Raw genomic sequence first — 21,473 nt, forward strand, 5'->3', positions numbered from 1 at the left:
TAGAATTGGGACACACGCATGTAGTTGTGATCGCACAGAGTTAAACGTACCTTGGTTGGCACGGTTTTCGTGGTCTTTGTACTCTTCTGGAGAGATCTGAGTGTGAAACACTGGACAGAAGGCTCCTTCATCCTCATCGCAAGAAGGATCTATTGCTTTAAAAAAAATCAGTTGTTCAGAACAGAAAAATAAGAACTTGTCTACATTATGGCTGGAAAAATACATCAATCCATTATTCCTTAATCCCTAACGTACGATTTTCTTAAAACAATGCTCTTCAAGTCAATGACAATCACCATTGCACGCTAAGCCCCAGAAACCACCAGCGCAGTCCAGATAATCCAGCTGCCGTTCTCTAGAACTGAAGTGCCGGGGGGGGGGGGTGCTAAAACACCACCTTCACTCTGCGGAGATAATGCACCCAAATCCCAACGTGTACGTATAATGGTGCTTTTTCTTTGCTAGTGCAGATTTCAAATACGTAATCGGTCAACAAAAGAGGAGAACGTTGTGGAAAGAGAAAAGTTGGGAGACTTTAGCAGTTAAACTGTCCTGCTTTGTGACTAATATTCATAAAGATGGGAAATTCCACTTTTCCTTTTTGTTGTGTTTAAATAAAACTTAGTTTCCTATTCCGTACTACCTCCCAAAAATGGGTAAATTTGCTGCCCGTGTTCTCTCTAAAGTGTCAAAAGGCAAAGAGGTGATTCTGAGGACTCAGGTGTGCCGGACCCAGCCGTGAACGTCTCTGTGGCCTCAGGTGCCATGCGAAATTGGACAGTGAATGCAGAAGACCAGAGACAATGGATGGCTCGGAATGATGTTGCTGGAGACGAACACTGAAGGTGCCATGGGCTACCCAAAGAACACAGCCTGTTTGGGAAGAAGTACAAGCTGAAAGCTCCTTGGAGGTGAGGATGGCGAGGCTTTGTCACACGTACTTTGGACATGTCAGGAGAGATCAGTTTAAGCAGAGGCACGGTGAAAATGAGGAAGGCCTCCACTGAGCTGGATGGACAGACTCAGAAGCGACAACGGGCCGAGCACAGGAACCACAGTGAGGCTGGCGCAGGAGCGGCAGTTTGGTGCCACTGTGCACAGGTCATTATGACCTGGAGCCAACTCAATGGCACCTGCTAAGAACAACAACATTAACCCCCACCGCACGCCCCCCAAAAAAACCCTCTCTGCCAACGAGTCCATTCTGTCTCATAAGCAACCCTCTAGGACAGAGCAGGACAGCCGTGTGAGCTTCCTAGACTGTAAATCTTTACAGAAGCAGAAAGCCTCATCTCTCACTCTGCTACACACACTTCTCTTGAAAGAATCTGCCAGGTCACCGCACTGCTATGTTGTTGATCTGGAAACATGCCAAGTCTGGAAGGTGTGACAGATCCATGGCCTATGAAAGCAAAGCGGCTCAAGCACCGCCTTCCTCAGGCCAGTGGTTCTCAACCTTCCTCATGCACGACCCCTTAATAGAGTTCCTCATGTGTGGTGACCCCCCAACCATAACAGTGTTGCCATAGCTACTTCATCACTGTCATTTTGCTACTGTTATGAATCGTCATGTAAATATCTGATATGCAGGATATATTTTCATTGTTAGATATTGAACATAATTAATTTATAGGGATTAATCACAAAAAATATGCAATTATATATTGTGAAATAGTTATTTCTAATGACAAAGAAAGGAAAATTTCGTCTTGAAGTATGGTGTAGCACGGAAGTCTTCACACGGGGTACTCGCATGTGGGCATCTCTGCATGTGGGCAACCCATCAGAAGACCAATAGAGGAGCGGTGTCTCGGTTCCTAAGACCACCGGAAATCATGTCTCAGGCTACCCCTGTGAAAGCGTCTTTCGACTCCCCCAAAGGGATCGCGACACAGAGGTTGAAAACCTCTGCTCTAGGACAATACAGACAGAGAAGCAGACAGACATTCACTCTCAACAAACAAAAAACAATCATTAAATTCAAAATGCTAAACGCATAATATGGAATACACATGCATCAATTCCAGCTCCCCAATGTGGGCAGCATCTGGATGGACATTACAAAGAAATCTTTGTACAATCTCTGATGAGTTAATAAAATTAGAGACATTACTCTCTGGCTGTGGAGAGGGAGGAGAATGGAATTATGCTACCCAAAAGCATCAAAAAGGTTTAAAGTTCCTTTGAACTTTGGAGTTGGATAGCTATTAATTGTTTGGCAGCATTTTATTATCTGTTTAAGCAATATCATATACTGATGTGATAATGTTACTTATCCCATACTCGTTTTTAATCGTAATTTTATACTAAAATGCCTACAAAGATATAACAAATTTGAAGCTTTACACCACTGAAAATTTTAACAGCAAAAACTAGTCAGACATTTTAAGGCTAAGAGTTTTTCCTAGCTTAAAGTAATTCTGAGACCCTGTGGCTTTCCACCCTGAGCTGGAGGTACTCAGTTCCCCTGTAACAAAGACCACATAACTCAGCTTGGAATTTCAAAGACAATAGTTCTGAAAACCAGGAATTCAACACAAGAGCTTAAATCCTTAAGAATGATAGCATTTTCTGAATTCCAAGACCCTCTATAGAAAGCACTTACATATTTAAAAAGAAAGCTAATGTAAAAGAAATGCTGGGATTAGAATATAATCAGTTGGTAAACACCAGAATTTATTCTGGTAAGAATCACCATATGAAGAATAAGAGGTTCCTTTAATCTTTAAAGGAACCTGGGTAGCACTGCCAGATCACCGATAGGCAAGCAAGCCTTTTACTGCTAACTTCAAGGTCAGGGATGAAAACCAGTCACCAGGCAGGAAAAAATTGAGGCCACCTACTCCCATAATGGGGGAAAGTCAAGGCATTCTACTCCCATAAAGAGTAATGGTCTTAGAAACCCAGAGACACTTCTGTCCTGTCCTATAGGGTCACTATGAGTTGGAATCAACTCATGGCAGTGAGTGAGTGAGTGAGTTCAGGAGTGAGTGAATGAGTGAGTGAGTGCAGGAGTAAGTGAATGAGTGAGTGAGTGCAGGAGTAAGTGAATGAGTGAGTGAGTGTTTGAGTGAGTGAGTTCAGGAGTGAGTGTGTGAGTGAGTGAGTGAGTGCAGGAGTGAGTGAGTTCAGGAGTGAGTGAGTGAGTGAATGAGTGAGTGCAGGAGTGCGTGTGAGTGAGTGCAGGAGTGTGTGTGTGTGAGTGCATGAGAGAGTGACTGAGTGGAGGAGTTAGTGAGTGAGTGAGTGCTTGAGTGAGTGGAGGAGTGAGTGAATAAGTGCATGAGTGAGTGCAGGAGTGAGTGTGAGTGAGTGCAGGAGTGAGTGAGTGCAGGAGTGAGTGTGAGTGAGTGAATGAGTGAGTGCAGGAGTGAGTGTGAGTGAGTGGAGGAGTGAGTGTGTGTGAGAGTGTGTGAGTGAGTGAGTGAGTGTGAGAGTGAGTGAGTGAGTGAGTGGAGGAGGAGTGAGTGAATGCATGAGTGAGTGTGAGTGAGTGAATGAGTGCAGGAGTGAGTGTGAGTGAGTGGAGGAGTGAGTGTGTATGAGAGTGTGTGAGTGAGTGAGTGAGTGGAGGAGTGAGTGAGTGAGTGGAGGAGTGAGTGAGTGAGTGGAGGAGTGAGTGAGTGAGTGAGTGAGTGGAGGAGGAGTGAGTGAGTGAATGCATGAGTGAGTGTGAGTGAGTGAATGAGTGAATGAGTGCAGGAGTGAGTGTGAGTGGAGGAGTGAGTGTGTATAAGAGTGTGTGAGTGAGTGAGTGGAGGAGTGAGTGAGTGAGTGGAGGAGTGAGTGAGTGAGTGGAGGAGTGATTGAGTGAGTGGAGGAGTGAGTGAGTGAGTGGAGGAGGAGGAGTGAGTGAGTGAGTGAGGGAGGGAGTGAGTGAAGGAGTGAGTGAGTGAGTGAGTGAGTGAGTGAGTGAGTGGAGGAGGAATGAGTGAGTGAGGGAGTGAGTGAGTGAGTGAGTGAGCGCGTGCAGTAGCTTCAGAAACCAACAAAGGTCGGTTCTATTCGATCCTACAGGCTCAGTCAGAATCAATGGCAGTGGGTTTGGTTTTTTGCTTTAGCACTAAATATCTCCCTCCAGTATAACTTATTAATTACAAAAGGAAAAATAGTAGCTTTACACTGGTAACCAAGTTCCCAGCCCCCAGAACAGGAGAAATTGTCAGCATGCACTTTCTGGTATGATGCACTGCATACCACATAATATTGCTTCTGTAAGATTCCTGCCAAAAATTCCTAATCATGTGAAAATCCAGACATGCCCCAAAGAGTCTTTTTCCACAAAGTAATGGGTCTTTAGTTTTCAAAAATGCTAATTTAAGCCAAAAGACTAAAAGGACATGACAGCTAAATGCAATTCTTGACCCAAGGTTTTCTTTTGTTTTAGCAGTACTGTCTCAATGGTAAAGAGGAGAGAGAGAGAGAGAGAGAGAGAGAGAGAGAGAGAGAGAGAGAGAGAGAGAGAGAGAGAGAGAGAAAGAGAGATCAGAGAGGCCAATCTAGTGAAATGTGAACATTTGCAGAATATGGGTAAAGGGGATTTGGAAATTCTTTGTGCTTTTATGGCAATTTCATTTTCAATCTAAGACATAAAAATGAAGAGGAAACCATTTTAAATCCTCTTTTTCTACAAACCTGAGAAACATTAACTAAAGAAAAATAAATCTCCCTTTATAGTTCGAGTCAGAGCTTCGAAGACCAGGCAGAGAAGTTTTAATATAAGCTCTGAAAGACAAAGATTTCAGGATGGTGTGTAAGGACTTTGCTGTCATCAGGGAAGAGAAGAAGGGAGAGAGGGAGGACTTAGAAAGATGTCAGAGGTGATGAATTTAGAGCAGACATAAGTGATACTGGTGTGGACGAGAGATCCAAAAAAGCATGGGGAAACCCAGAGCAGCACAGGCTCTGACCCAGGTGCACACCTGGAACTTTGGGGGAGACTCTATCTACAAAGAGTGTTCCAGGTGGGGATGAACAATCTGGAGGAGAAAACAATGGGACCGACAGTTCTGGGGGGACATGTCCAAATTGGTGGTGAGGAGGGTGTAGGAGGCATGGTAGGGCATGATTAAGGGCAATGTAACTGAGAGGAATTACTGAAACCCAAATGAAGGCTGAGCATGATAGAGGGACAAGAGGAAAGTCAAAGGAAATAGAGGAAAGAACTAGGAGGCAAAGGGCACTTATAGAGGTCTGAATACAGGCATGTACATATGTCAATATATTTATATAGGAGGATGTAGAAATAGATCCATGTGCATATATGTATAGATTTAGTAGTAAGGTAGCAGATGGACATTGGCCCCCCATTCAAGTACTCCCTAAATGTAAGAATATTTTGTTCATTAAACTGGCATTCCATGATGCCCACCTTCCCGACACAATTGCTGAAGACAAAGCAGGTGAATAAGCAAATGTGGTGAAGAAAGCTGATGGTGCCAGGCTATGAAAAGATATAGCGTCTGGGGTCTTAAAGGATTGAAGATAAACAAGTGGCCATCTAGCTCAGAAGCAACAAAGCCCACATGGAAGAAGCAAACCAGCCTGTGTGGTCACGAGGTGTCGAAGGGATCAGGTATCAGGCATTATCAGAACAAAAAATCATATCACTGTGAATGAGGGGGAGTGCAGAGTGGAGACCCAAAGTCCATCTTTAGGTAATTGGACATCCCCTTAAAGAAGGGTCTCGGGGAGGAGACAAGCCAGTCAGAGTACAGTGTAGCAATGATGAAACTTACAACTTTCCTTCAGTTCCTAAATGCTTCCTTCCCCCAACCCCGCCCCCCTCACTATCATGATCCCAATTCTACCTTACAAATCTGTCTAGACCAGAAGATGTACACTGTACAGATAGGAACTGGAAACACAGGGAATCCAGGGCGGATGTACCCTTCAGGACCAGTGGTGTGAGTGGCGATACTGGGAGGGTAGAGAGAGGGTGGGTTGGAAAGAGGGAACCAATTACAAGGATCTACATGTGACTTCCTCCCTGGGGGACAGACAACAGAAAAGTCGGTAACGGGAGGCGTCGGACAGTGCAAGATATGACAAAATAATAATTTATAAATTACCTAGGGTTCATGAGGGAGGGGGGAGTGAGGAGGGAGTGGCAAAATGAGGAGTGGCTTGAGCATGATGAGGGCAATGAAGGCACAGATGTGCTTTACACGACTGATGCATGTATGGCTGTGATAAGAGTTGTATGAGCCCCTAATAAAATTAATTAAAAAAAATAAGAGTATTCCAGGGGGAGACCAAATTAAAACCAGTTGCTATTGAGTCAATTCTGATACATGTTGTCGTTCAGTGCCGTCCAATCGGTTCCGACTCACGGCACCCCTGTGTGGAAGAGACCTAAGGTCTGCCGGTCCTAAACCACCCTCACAGTTACTACGCTGGTGCAACCCACTGTTGCAGCCACTGTGTCAATCCGCCCCTTTGAGTTTTATCCTTTTGAGCTGATCTACTTTACCAAGCATGATGTCCTCTCCCAGGAAGGGGTCCCTCCTGACAGAGGGCGTGTCCAAAGCACATGGGACCAAGTCTCATCATCCATTTCTTCCAAGGAGCACCCTGACTGTACTTCTTCCAAGACAAGTCGGTTTGTTCTTCCCTCGGGCCAGGGTACTTTCAATATCCTCCTGAAGCACCATAAGTCAAATGCATTGATTCCTCTGGGGCTTCTTTATTTGCTGTTCAACGTTCACATGCATAGGAAGCCGATGAAAATGCCCTGCCTTGGGTCAGGTGTACCTTGGTTCTCAAAGTACCATCCTGGTCTTCCAATATTTAAAGAGGTTTTTTTGCAGCAGATTTACCCAAGGAAATAGGACATTTGATTTACAGATGCTAATTCCATGGATATTGGTTGAGGATCCATGCAAAATTAAATTCCTGACAACTTTCCTATTTAACAACTGTTCTATTCAAATGGACAAATCTTTTCTATTTATCATGGCATTGTCTACTGGTCCAATTATGATGATTTTGGCTTTCTTGACATTAAGTTGCAATTCATATTGGAGATCAATTCAGATTGATCTTCATCAGCAAGTATTTCAAGTCCTCCTCATTTTCAGCAAAGCAAGGTTGAGTCATCTGCATATCACACATTGTTCTAAAGCTCTCCTCTAATCCTGATGTCCTGTTCTTCTTCAAATAGTCTAGCTTCTCTGATTAGTTATTCAGCATACCAATTAATATTGTGGAAAGATACAACCCTGATGAACATCTTTTCTGATTTTAAGCAATGCATTATTCCTATTCTGTTCAAACAACTGCCTCTTGGTCCATCTATGTACTGATACTGCATGAGCACCATAAAGTGTTCCGAAATTTCCATTCTTCTCAATGTTATCCACAGGTTATTATCACCCACAGTTGACTACCTTTGAATAATCACCAAAAATGCATAAGTAAACATCTTTCTGGTACTTTCTGCTTTCAGCCAAGGTCCATCTGACATCACTCATGATATCCCTTGTCCCACGTCCACCTCTGAATCTGGTGTGAACCTCTGGCATCTCCATCTCCATGTACTGCTGTAATCATTGTTGAATTGCCTTCAGCAAAAACTACTTGTGTGTGATACCAATGGTATTGTTGGATAATATCTTCACTCTTTGGGGTCACCCTTCTTTGGAATGGATAAAATATGGCTCTCTTCCAGTCAGTTGACCAGCTAGCTGTATTCTGAACTTCTTGGCGCAAACAAGGGAGTGCTTGGACTTCCGTCAGTAGCACCAGTTCTTGACCATATGCTGCCTCTTGAAATGACTGACCATCGACTCATTCTTTTGGGTGCAGTGACTCTGTATAGTCTTTCCATCTTCTTTGGATGCTTTCTGCATCATTCAATAATTTTTCCATAAAACTTTTCAATATTACAACTCCAGGCTTGAATTTCATCCTCAGTTCTTGCAGATTGAAATGTGCTAGGCATGTTGATTTTTGTTTTTAATTCTCGAATTCCAGGTCTTGCATATTTCATGATAATACTTTGTCTTCTCAAGTTGCCCTTTGAAGTTTTCTGTTAAACTCTTTTACCTCATCATTTCTCCCATTTCCTTGGCTACTCTACATTCCACAGCAAGTTTTATATTCTCTTTGAACATTCACTTGGACCTTTTCTTTCTTTCCTGATGTTTTGCTTCTTCATGTCATCCCATAGCGCATCAAGGCATTTCTTATTTAGCGTTCAATGAGTCATGTATGTTCTTGAGATGTACCTGAAATTCAAGACCATATTTTGGCTCACATGGATTTGTTCTCACTTTCTTCATCCTGAACTTACAGATGAACAACTGATGGGCAGCCCCTGGCCCGGTTTTAGCCGCTGATGTTGAGCTTCTCCATTCCCACAGATGTAGTCAATTTGATTTCTGTGTGTTCTATCTGGTGAACTCCATGTGTTTACATCTATGTTACTGAAATAAGGAATTTGCCATGAAGAAGTCATTAGTCTTGCAAAGTTCTATCATTCAATTTCCAGCTTCATAAATATCACTGAGGCCACATTTTCCAACTACTGCTCCTTCTCCTTTAGTTCCAACTTTTGAATTCCTATCACCAATAAATATCAACGCATCTTGATTGCACATTTGATCAATTTCTGAGATGTTGGTAGAATTCGATTTCTTCATCATGAGCTTTTGTAATTGGTGCATCAATTCAAATAATAGTTTGTGTGAGTCTGGGTAGACTAGAGAAACGAATTCATAGACACTCATGTGTATAAGAAAGAGCTTTATATACAAGAGCAATTAAATATTGAGAAAACATCCCAGCCCAGTCCAAATCAAGTCCATAAGTCCAATATTAGCCCATATGTCTGATACCAATATATAAATTCCAGATCATGCCCATAAGTCATTACCCCATATGTTGATACTAGTCTATAAATTCTGCTTTAGACTCACACAGCCATGCAATGATGCTAAATGCAGGAAGATCACAGCCCACTGGATGGAAAGTCTTGTGGATCCAGTGGTGGTAGAAGCATCTCAACACTGGCATGGGTCTCCATGTGGCTCCTCCAGTTCCAAGGCTCTGGCTGCCATCAGCCTGTCTCCATGTGGCTTGTCAATAGGAATGTCCCCAGGGAGTGTGTCTGTGTCCCACCTCCAGTGAGTTATTTATCTCTGTAGCGCCTCCAAATTAAGTCATTTAGCTGTGACTTGACTGACACGCCACACCCCACCCCTTTACTGTTAGTCTCAAATTGACACCAGATTATGTAGTTACCACACAGTTGTATTGCATGTGGATAGATAAGTCATATCACAGATAGCATTGTACTCCAAGATAGATCTTGAGGTGCCCTCTCTGATTCAACACCGTTCCTCTTGATGTGTCACTCACGACATAGTAAGCCAGATGATTTTCTGTTTCAAAATGGCCGACACCAATCCATTTCAGCTCACTAATGCCTAGGATATTGATCTTTCTGCGTTGCATTTCATTTTGATGACTATTAATTTTTCTAGATTCATACTTCATACACTCCAGGTCTGCTTATCAGATTCTTGAAGCTGTTTCTTCTCCCATCAACAGATGAAAAGTGAAGGCCTTACTCCCATGGGTTTGACTCCAAGCACCTCACCAAGGCTGGACTCTACTTTGAGAAAGCAGCTCCTCCTTGGTCACATTTTGAGCGCCTTATGACCCGCGGGGTCCAGCCTCTGGCACTGTCTCTGGCAATGTTCTGCTTCGATTCAATAGGTCTTCACTGCCAGTAGATGACAATGTTTCGGTTCTATGCATACGATTTTCAGCGGCTACTTCCTCTGAAGTGAGCAGCTAAGTTCTTCTCTACAATCTGTTCTCACTCTGGAAGCTCTGCTGAAATGTGTTCCCTGTGGGTGACCCTGCTGGCACTTGAGATACCAGAGACATAATTTCTAATATCACAGCAAGGCACAAGGCAGTAGTACAGTACAGCAAACTGACAGAGACGTGGTGGCTTGGGGTTATCATAAATTTTTTTTTTCACAAGAGAAAAGCTTGTAGTTAGTTCAGGGATCGTTTGCTGGCCCTTAGGAGCGTTTTCCAGTCCAGTCTGTTGGGGCACCACGCCCTGGCCCCAAAGTCCACTTTCAGCATTCCCTGGGGACCTTGCCACTCCATTCCCTTGCTGTTCCGCTGCACTCCCCCAGTGATTTTCCTCAGTGTGGTGGGATCAGGTCAGGTGCAATTCCCACACTGTGTCTCCGGTGCTGTCCCCTGTATCGCCCTTAGTCACTGAGGGGCATCATGTCTCATAGTGGGGCCAGCCATGGGGGTTATCATAAATTTTAAACTAGAAATATTCACCTTAATTTTTTTTTCTCAAGAATAGAAATTGTGTTGATCAGAAAGTTGAGTTCAGATATGGAAAAAACTCAGTGTATTTGAGTTACAGTTTATAATTTTTAAACACAGAATGCAAGTATCCATTGCCAGAATCTGAGAGCAATTGTATTAGATGAATGCTGGAAATGGACAGAGATGAGCAACCAGTGACAAAGGCAACTATTGCTCACTGAAACAAGGCAGCGCAGGGTCTAGAAGGAAACAATCCACCACTTCCCATCCCTTGACTCAAGGAAAAGAATTGAGCATGCAGAATATCAGTGCTGTTTTCCCTTGAAAATTCCAATGTTCTTTTGTTGTTAGGGACCATCGAGTCAGTCTCAATGTTGTGCTCAGCAACCCTGAGCACAACAGATCAAAACAACACCGGTCGTGCCCCATCCTCACAACTGTCCTGATGTTTGAGCCCATGGCTGCAGCCACTGTGTCAATGCATCTCGTGGAGAGCCTCCCTCGATTTCACTGTCCTCTCCACCCCCACCTACCCCCCCCCCCCACCACCACCTTAGCAAGCACTATGTCCTCCTCCAGGGACTGGTCTCTCCTGATCCCATGTCCAAGGTAAATGAGACAAAGTCTTGTTATCCTTGCCACTAAAAAACATTCTGACTATATTTCTGCCCAAACAGATCTCTTTGCTCTTTGGGCAGTCCATGGGACTTTCAATATTCTTTGTCAACACCATAGTCCAAATGTATCTAGTTTTCTTCTTTGGGTTTATTTTTTTCCCTGTTAAACCCATGGCAAAGGAGCACACGAAAAGATGTTCCACACCATGTATCGTTAGAACGATGACTACCACTGTACACTTGTTAGGACGTAGGTACACCTGAACCAAGCGATGGTAGTTTCAATAACTTTCTGATTATATGAAGGCTGAAGAATAAATAAAGAGAGCCAGAGAAGAACTGAAGCATTAGAATGATGACGTTATCAAAGGATAATCAAAATACTGTGGCCTTCCAAAAGAATGAGCAAATCCGTCTTGGAACAAGTACAACCAGAATGCTCCTTAAAAGCAAGGGTGGTGAGACTTGATCTCATGGACTTTGGACATGTTGGCTGGTGACCAGGAGAAACCAGCCCCTGGAGAAGGACGTCACGGTGGGTCAAAGAAAAAGAAAAGAAGGCCGCGTGGAGATGGACTGACACTGTGGCCACAATAATGGACTCAAATGCAGGAATCCTTGTGGGCGTGGCACGGGACCAGGCAGTGTTTTGTTTCGTGGCACACAGGGTGGCTATGTGTCGGCTCCAGCACCTAATAACAACAACACACCTATTAACAAGGCTAAAATCCAAATTCCTGGCAACACCAGTTGCTGGGGAGGGAGGACTTAGAGCCACAGAAATGCTCCTTCATTGCCGGTGGAATTGAAAAATAGAACAGTCACTTTACTTTGGAAGTTTGGCAGTTTCTTATGAAACTGAACATAGTCTTGCAGCGAAATTCAGCAATCATATTTCCTAGGGATTTACCCAAATAATTTAAAAACTTGGATCCACATAGAAACTTGTATACAGCAAGTTTATGGCAGCTCAAAAATTAGAAGCCACTAAGACATCCTTCAAGAGGATTAGCTGTGGTCTATTCATAGAATGAAATATGATTCAACAATACAAAGAAATGAGCTAAAAAGACACACAAAGATATGGGTGAGGGAGGAGCAGTGGCGGACAGGCACCCCAGCCTTGAAAGGCATGCCTCAGCCAGCAGGCATCTGGCAAACACCCTCCCAAGATACCCAGAAGGAAGGTCAGCTGGGCGGGCAGCCCCTGGCCATAGGGCCAGCGAAGGAGGACCCCCAGAGGGGATCAGCAGGTTGTCGGTGAAACCTGCACCTGCACCTGCACAAGTGGAGGTGAAGGCAAACACGGCAGCACGAAAGGATGAGTCTTCAGACAAAAATAGAGCAAGCAACAAGGAAAACGGAGCACAGGGGAAACAGGCTGAAGCCACTCACCGAACCCCAAAGAATATGGAGAAACGAAAAACCAGGAGAGTCCAGCCTCTGGGGAAGCAGTAGACAGAGAAGCCCAGGCTGATTGTGTCTCTCCCATGTCTTATCACAGGGCCCGTTAGTTCCCTTCTTCTCCAATCCAGGGAAATATTTTTATCAACTACTTTGTAAATGTACGTTTTTTAGAAGCTCTAGAAACATTTTCAAAGAAGGAAGAAATCCCACTTTATCCCATTTTTGTAAGTCCTTTTTATAAAGACATGAAGTTTTGCTGAGTGTTGGGGATGAAGAGGGGGGAGCTTTGACTGTCTTGGCTGTCAGCATCACGTTCCGTGGCTGGGGAGGTGCGGAGAGGGCCTTTGTATCCCTAATTCAGAACATATTTAATGGCCATATGGAGTCACCGTCATGCATTTGTATGACTTCAACATTTCTAATTCTGCTCCTCTGCTGTTGCTTTAGTAGAATCGTTTCTGGAAACCACTCCTTCATTGTGGCTCTCAGGTTAGACCGGGTGCAGGCGTTGACACCTTTGGTCGTGGGAGTCATTTTCCTAATACCTTTCGAAGTGCTGAGTAAGGGTGACCATTGGAGCATGCAGTGTGTGTGACACTAATCGTGAATTGGTGGGGCTTACGATGTAACAGCTTACAAACATTTGAAGATCCCTGATATCCTCTTAAGGAAAATTTGTTTCCAAGTGTAAAGCAGGAAAGTCACTGGAATTTTAAAAAGAATAATAACTACATGCCATTTAAGGATTTGGGTACCTGCATTATGAATTGGGTACAAATTGTTCATAATGACTTGGTACTGATCCTCAAAAAAATTTTAAATGAAAAATATATGGATGAATATTAAAGGCCAATTGCTAAGAAAAATCCCATTCAGACATACTTTGGGTGCAGAAAGTGCTCTAAACATGCACTGATGGGTCTATGTAAAGAAACACTGAGCTCACAGGGGCCAAAGCTGGAATGATGTGAGGAAATCATCAAGTTATCATATTTGATTATAACATAAAAAATTAAGATCCATGAGTCCACACTGATGTAAATGACTGAAAAGTGAATAAATACATGATGTAAAATAGACAAGACTCCTGTGTGGAAGAATTACAAGTAATTGATGCAGATTCTCTGCTCTCAAGGAAACCAAGCCTAATGCCCACTCCCCGAATGTGGGCTGTGCCCCCCTACAGAAGACAGCCTGAAAACTGACATTTTCTCAGATGGAGTTACTTTATGGTCCTGAACCTGCACTAGCTCAGCCAAGTGACCAAGGTTACTAACAACAACGATAATCACATTAATAGTACAGAGCCCTGATCTGATGGAATGAAGGGGCACTTTTTCTCTGTGGTCTTCCTCTCAAGAACACATAGCCCAGTTGGATTATGGAAAGAAGAAAAAAACATCAGACAAATTCCAAGTGTGAGGCATTCCTCAAGATACCTGAGCTGTCCTCAGAACTGCCAAGGTCAAGGCTTACTAGACAGATATATTGGTGGAATTCCAGATACCATGGTCCTGAGTCAACCTGCAGGCCTGGAACTAAACTCGCCCCCATGGCTCAATTTTCAGCCAAGCAGTAGACAGGTCTACAAGGGAAACAATAATAATATAAGAGAGGTAGGTACACTTTAGAATAATCAGCTATTTGGGATCAAGAAGGCAGCATTTCCCCAATGGTCAAATTCAGCAGGGTGAGGGGGTCAAAAGAAGACTGGAAACAGGAGACACGGGGAAGAAGTGGGACAGATGATGTTACAATGATGGAGACTATCAACAATAACAAGGAACAAAATGTGTGTGAATGACTGAATTGAAAATTGACCTGCTCAGTAAACCTTCACCCAATTCATAATTAATGTAACAGTGTTTTGAAATGTAAAATACTTGACTGAAGAAAACTGTCCAGGTCTTCAGAAAGAAGGAAAGTCTAAATAGCTGCCGTAGGTCCGAGGAACGGAAGAAGACCCAGCAGCAAACTGTCAGCTGGCATCCTGAAGGGGCTCTTGAGACAGACAAAGGATGCAGACAAAAACCGGGACGTCTTCATTTCCCTAGCAGGGATTGCGTTGTTGTTAGGTGTCGTCCTCTCCACTGTCGCCATGTAAGCCCATCCTGCAGCCAGGAGGTCAGTCCATCCTACTGAAGCTCTTCCTCCTCTTTGCTGCCCTCTACTTGACCAAGCGTGATGTGCTTCCCAGGGACCGGTCTCTCCTGACAGGTTCAAACTACGGGAGACGAAGCCACACGGTCCTTGCCTCTAAGGAGGGACTTCTTCCCAGGCAGATTTGTTGGCTCATGTGGCAGGCAGTCCACGGTAATAATGCTTTCTCCATATCAGGTAACAAAAGTGCCCATGTGAGTAAGAGTGAGAATCTGAAGGTGGGGAGGGAAAAATCCCTGTGCCAACTTTGTCATTTTTCTGTGTATTTAAAATTACACTAAAAGTTTACTTTCAAGAACTGCCCTTTTTCAGAGAGAGAGAAAATCCAAATCAAATTAGAAATCAGAAAGTGTTGTCTCAAGCATAAGGGCAACCACTGCAGGAAGAATGCAATGCAACATGTTACCTCGGATAAAGTTAAATCTCAGAGAAAGGGATGCTTGTCATGGACTCAATGCATGGATTGCCAACATCGGCTGAACTGGAACAGCAAATAGTAAAGAAGCTCGGAGTGAGAGAACTGCCTACAAAAGCACGCTTTGAACCAGATGGCTTTTCCAGTGAAATCTTTCCAACTTTTAGGGAACAGACAATCCCCATAAACTATTCCAAAGCGTAGCACTAAATGAGTCTCCACCCTCATTCATTCTAATAAAGTTAGCATTGCCAAACAAAGTGGACATACACTCCATCACCATCCCACCCCACATTGCCCTGAATACCCCACATACACGCACACGCACACACACACACACACACAAGGCACACACAGCTGATCTCACTACTAAAGACGCAAAACTTCTGAATTAAATTCAGTCTATTAAATTAACAATAAATGTTTAAAACTATCTCCTATCAGCAAGAAGACTCAAACTATAAATAACAAGCTTATTTAGTACACAAAATCTATAAATTTAGAAGTCTTAAATAAGCTAGCCATGAAATAAAAACCAAGTGAAAATTTAAGTAGATACTGAAATGTACGAGAAGATTTCAAAACTGTTTGCGGGAAAAGCTTGTTGTTCCTTTAGCTCCATTTTTCATGCCCCCTTGTGTTGAATACATTTCAACACTAGGTGCTTCGATTTCTCGAAATAAGAATAATTAATGCAAAAGACTCAAAATTAAGATTATTTCCAGGTGATAGATGCCTAGACATAATTTGAAATCGTAAAATAATTTAGTGAGTTGCGAACATAGAAAACAAATTTTCTGTGAACTGGTTCTTCTCTATAAAATTAATAACCCATTAAAATAGGCTGAATAAATGCTAATCAGGATACAACTAGTAATAATAAGCCTATGGATAAGCAAAGTAAAAAACTTATGTACCCATAATAAATGTATGAAGCTTATGAAAAAGCCTCTGGTTGATGAGAGGTTATATAAAAAGAGACATATCCAATATGACATATAGAAATAATAATAATTTATAAATTATCAAGGATTCATGAGGGGAGGGGAGGGGAGGGGAGGGGAAAATTCATGAGGGGAAGGAGGGGAAAATGAACCAATACCAAGGGCTCAAGTAGAAAGAAAATTTTTTGAAAATGATGATGGCAACTTATGTACAAATGTGCTTCACAAAATGGATGGACGAATGGATTGTGATAAGAGCTGTACAGCCCCCAATATTATTTTTTTAAAGGTAGAGACCTGTCATATTCCTGTTGATGATGCTTAGAAATCTTTGAAAGAAAAACAGCTAGTGGGGAGCAGGGAGGGAGGGGAAAAAAAAGAGGACATGATGCAGAGGGCTTAAGTGGAGAGCAAATGCTTTGAGAGAGATTAGGGCAAAGAATGTACGGATGTGCTTTATACAATTGATGTATGTATATGTGTGGATTGTGATAAGAGTTGTATGAGCCACTAATAAAATGTAAAAAAAAAGAAAATGATTGGGGCAAAGAATGTACAGATGTGCTTTATACAATTGATGTATGTATATGCATGGATTGTGATAAGAGTTGTATGAGCCCCTAATAAAATATTTTTTTTAAAAAAGAAAAACAGCTGTTTGCTGAGTGCCTACTATATGCTCTAAAGGAAGCCAGCTGCCATGCTGTGGGGACACTCAGCATTCCATGACTTAGGAGAAGCAGAAATTAAGATCTCCAGCCAGTAGGCAGCAAGGATCCAAGGTCTGCCAACAACTTTGTGAGTGAGCCTTGGGAGCAGATTCTCCAACTCCAAGTGCCCCTTCCAGTGACTCCACCCTGGCCAATGGCTTCACACAATCTTATTTCTGAATCAGAACCACCAGCGAGGCAGTCCTAGATTCCTGATCCAAAAACTGAGGTCCTAAATATTTAGTACTGTAAGCTGCAATGACTGGGGTAAATTGTTGTATAGAAATAGCTCATGAATACACTGATGGGACAAAACAATGACACTTTCTGTGAGTCACAATGACCAGCCTCCAAACTATTCAAATACCCCAAAAGGAAAATAACACCAATGGCTCAAACCATTGGTAATGGGGTGATAAGTAAATCAGATACAGAAAAAGCAAAGCAGATCATTATTTAAAGAGCTGTTCCTCAGGAGAAAAGAATGAATGAATATTGAATGAATATTGAGGAAAGAGCTCAGGAGAGTCCCTGAGTTCCTACGTTAGAAGACTGAGTGGGTGCTAGCCATGTTAGAGAAAACATCCCGAAGGAGTCGGTCTCAGCACAGGGAAGCAGGAGTGGAAAGAGGCAAGGGGAAAAGAGGAGAACCAGCAGGAATCAAATGGCAAATAACAATGGGACTACAGATGTAACAGATGTCAGGCAAGGATTCAAACTGAACACATGCCACTAAGATTGTGTGTTAGTCTGGGTAGACTAGAGAAACAAATTCATAGACACTCATATGTGTATAAGAAAGAGCTACATATACAAGAGCAATTGAATATTGAGAAACCATTCCAGCCCAGTCCAGATCAAGTCCTTAATTCCGGCATTAGCCCATATGTCCGATACCAAAGTATAAATTCTTCTTCAGACTCACAAAACACATGCAATAATGCTGAATGCAGGATGATCACAGGTCAGTGGGTGGGAAGTCTTGTGGATCCAGTGGCAGTAGTGGCATTTCAGCTCTGGCTAGGGTCTCCATGTGGCTTCTTCAGCTCCAGAGCTCTAGTGTAACTCCATATATGTTGTCAGTTGCAGTGTCTCCTAGGGAGTGAGCATGTGTCCCACCTCCAATGAGCTGTTTACATTATTAGCACCTCCAAATGAGGTCATCAAGCTGGGACCTGATTGACAAGCTAAACTCCACCCCTTCAATCTTAATCCTCTCAAATTGACAACGGATTATGTAACTACCACAGATTGGGAATTAGGAGGACCATAATGAAGCCCTGCAAAATGACAGGAGAAAATATAAATTGTAATGGGCGAGATGCCTTGAGGAGTAAACAGAAGCTGATCAGCTAGCACCAGTACGTACCAGCTATTCTCTAAAGAATCTTGCCTTTCATGATCAGGAGGTGCCAAAGGGATCAGTTATCAGGCATCAAAAAACAAAACATCATATAATTTTGTGCTCACCTCCCTGATACGATCGCTGAAGACAAATGGGTGCATAAGCAAATGTGGTGAAGAAAGCTGATGGTGCCCAGCTATCAAAAGATATAGTGTCTCGGGTCTTAAAGGCTTGAAGGTAAACAAGCGGCCATCTAGCTCAGAAGCAACAAAGCCCACATGGAAGAAGCACATCAGCTTGTGCGATCACAAGGTGTTTAAGGGATCAGGTATCAGGCATCAAAGAACAAAAAATCTTATCATTGTGAATGAGGGTGGGGGAGTGCAGAGTGGAGACACAAAGTCCATTTGTAGGCCACTGGACATCCCCTTACAGAAGGGTCTCGGGGAGATGAGTCAGTCAGGATACTATGTAGCAACAATGAAACAAACAACTTTCCTCTAGTTCCTAAATGCTTCCTCACCTCCCCTACCCCCAATATCATGATCCCAAGTCTACCTTACAAATCTGGCTAGACCAGAGGATGTTCGCTGGTATAGATGGGAACGGAAACACAGGGAATCCAGGGAGGATGATCCCTTCAGGACCAGTGGTGAGAGTGGTGATACTGGGAGGGTGCAGGGAGGGTGGGTTGGAAAGGAGTTACTGATCACAAAGATCTACATGTGACCTCCTCCCTGGGGGACGGACAACAGAAAAGTGGGTGAAGGGAGACATCAGACAGTGCAATTATATGACAAAATAATAATTTATAAAATATCAAGGGTTCATGAGGGTGGGGGAGTGAGGAGGGAGGGGGAAAATGAGGAGCTGATGCCAGGGACTTAAGTAGAAAGCAAATGTTTTGAGAATAATGAGGGCAATGAATGTACAAATGTGCTTTACACAATTGATGTCTGTATGGATCGTGGTAAGAGTTGTATGAGCCCCTAATAAAATGATTTTTTTTTTTTAAAGAAGCTGGAAATCAAAAAAAAAAAAAAATCTGGCCTGGGAGAGGAGAGACACCAAGTGGATGGGAGTGAGGTGAAGAGGGAAGGGAAGGGCGTATATTTGATGCCTCATTGGTGGTTGACTGGTTGGGCAGCTCTCTGAATATGTGAACCAAAACAAACCAACAGCCCACATTCACAGCGCAAGAGTCGATGCTGCTCAAAGTGAGCCCTGTGGGTTTCCAAGGCTGTAAGGGTACGCAGGAGCAGAAAGCCCGGTCTTTCTCAGTCTTTCTCTGCTGGTGATGGCAAAACGCCAACCATGCAGAATCAGAGCCCGGGGGGAGGGGGGGGGCGGGGGCGGGGGGGGGGGGGCGGCAGGGAACCACTGCGCCACACCAGGGGTCCTTTTGGAAGGTGTGAACAAGGCAAAGGAAGGGGAAGGAGTCTGAGGAGGAGCGAGAACTTGAAGCTCCAGGTGAGAGACAGGACACCTGGCAGAGCAGAGCCGGGTGAAAGAGATGGGACCTCATTGATTTGGGCTGAGAAAACAAGAAAGGCTACCTCTCTCCATGTAAGGCAGTGGTTCTCAACCTTCCTAGTGCCACGACCCTTTCACACAGTTCCTCATGTGGTGGTGACCCCCCCAACCATAAAAATTATTTTTGTTGCTACCTCATCACTGTATTTTTGCTACTGTGATGAATTGGGCGACCCCTGGGGAAAGGGTCGGTTGACCCCCCCAAAAGGGTCGCGACCCACAGGTTGACTATGGAAGCAGCTCCCACACAATGGATGTATTTTCTCTGGAAAAAAGACCATCAGACTGAGGGTCTGCAGAGAAGGATGGAACAGCATGGCCGCTTTACGGCTTGCAAAGAGGCGGCGAAGCAACGCTAAGAACGCAACAGAGGCGAGAGCCTGCAAGGCTTAGCTTTGCGGGTCAGCGCAGTTACACGAGCTTCCTCCATCGGTCCTCTGCAGACGGACTCGAGCCTGCAGAGACGACCAGATCTCGGGGAATAGTGAATCGCGGTCTTCACTTCAGGAAAGAGTACCTGAGAAGAGTTAGGTACACGTTTTTAAGAAGCCGAGGTCAGTAAGCTGTTGCTGCGTTGTGCTTGTCTGCACATATAATTTGCAGTTTTAACACAAGAAGGAAATGTGGTCAAGGCTGAGTCAAAAGAAGCGATTGAATTCGCTGCCATTCAGCTGACTTTGACTCATTTCACCTCGCAGGGTAAAGCGGGACTGTCCCCTGCAGGTCTCTGAGGCTGTTCTCACTCCTTGGGGAGTAGGAAACGCCATCTTTCCCCTATGGAGTGGCTGGTCTTGCGGTATTTGTGTTGTTTGATGGGCACTGTGTTGGGGTAGAGGGCCCCGGGGGAGGGAAGCTGGAAACAGATCAGAAAGTACCACTCAATTCCCAGCACCAGTGCAATCTCCCCAAGAGTTAACTTTAATTTTTAAAAGGTTAAGAAAAATTGACTGGAATATGAAACAGAAATACTCATATTAATCACTGCGTCATTTGCTTAAGGAGAAAAAAAGAGAGTGAATAGAAAGCAAGTTTGCGTATGTTTCTATGCCTGTGTTTACAATTCAAGGCCAAATGGCTCTGGCAGCAGCAGCTCCCTGAGACAGTCTCCGGTGTAAGGACACGGTCCTTCGACTCGATGCTACCACCTAGTGGACAATGTGCAAAATCATCACTGCTGTTGCTACCAAGCAATGAATGGAACCGTGTTAAAATAATTACACAGAAAAACACAGCAAAATATTTGTTAATACGTCTCACAGATATTTATCATTGGAAAATGTGTGGCTCTCTGTAAATTTTATATTCTTATTTTTATAATATTTTTAACTAAGCAGAGTAGCTAATGAACGAGGGAAACCTCATCTCATAGTAGATTATGGACAGCAGTTTATACCATCTTCCAAAAAGTGGCTACGTTGTAATGATAAAAATACACTGCTTTTTTTTAATCAGGGTTACATGGTCAAACTGAACTCTTGCATTTCAACTCACTCCATTCACAGTGAAAAATCCTCCTCCTCCACTGACTCCTTTCCAAAGCTGGACCAGGGGCTTCCCCTCCGGCGCCTACTGCTGTCCTGCATCAGGACCACGTGTGACCTGAGAGAATGGTCCCAGACAGATTTGGGATGCTGTAATCTTTCACAGTAGCAGCCCTGGTGGTGTGGTGGTTATGCACTGGGCTGCGATCCACGTGGTTGGCAGTTCAAAGCCACCAGCAGTTCCTCTGGAGACAGACTGGGCTTTCCCACTTATAGTTCTGGAAACCCCTAGGGGGTTGCTCTGAGTCAGCACTGACTCAGCGGTGGTGAGGATTGTGTTGTTGCTGGGTTGGCTGGTTCATCTCTCACGGGGCACAGCATCCTCACGGGCACAGCATCCTCACGGGGCACAGCATCCTCACGGGCACAGCATCCTCAAGGAACTGGCTCCGAGAATAAACTGCTGACCTTTCCCAGAGCAGTCCTTTGGTCCCTGTACATCAAAACTTTAAAACTCATGACCACCAAGCTGATGCCGACTCATAGCGACCTTCTAGGA

At 43.8% G+C, this 21,473-nt stretch overlaps 1 protein-coding gene across 1 annotated transcript in view; it reads right to left on the minus strand.

Annotated features, from left to right (window-relative positions):
* FSIP1 (fibrous sheath interacting protein 1) overlaps nt 1–21,473 on the minus strand; it is a 214,249-nt gene that overhangs the window by 162,632 nt on the left and 30,144 nt on the right. The window contains exon 6 of the mRNA XM_075531244.1: nt 51–155. Within this exon, the coding sequence (XP_075387359.1) occupies nt 51–155 (105 nt within the window). The remainder of the gene's footprint in view (nt 1–50; nt 156–21,473) is intronic.

This window comes from Tenrec ecaudatus, chromosome 14 (genome assembly GCF_050624435.1).
Source record: "Tenrec ecaudatus isolate mTenEca1 chromosome 14, mTenEca1.hap1, whole genome shotgun sequence".
In the NCBI taxonomy this organism is placed as follows: domain Eukaryota; kingdom Metazoa; phylum Chordata; class Mammalia; order Afrosoricida; family Tenrecidae; genus Tenrec; species Tenrec ecaudatus.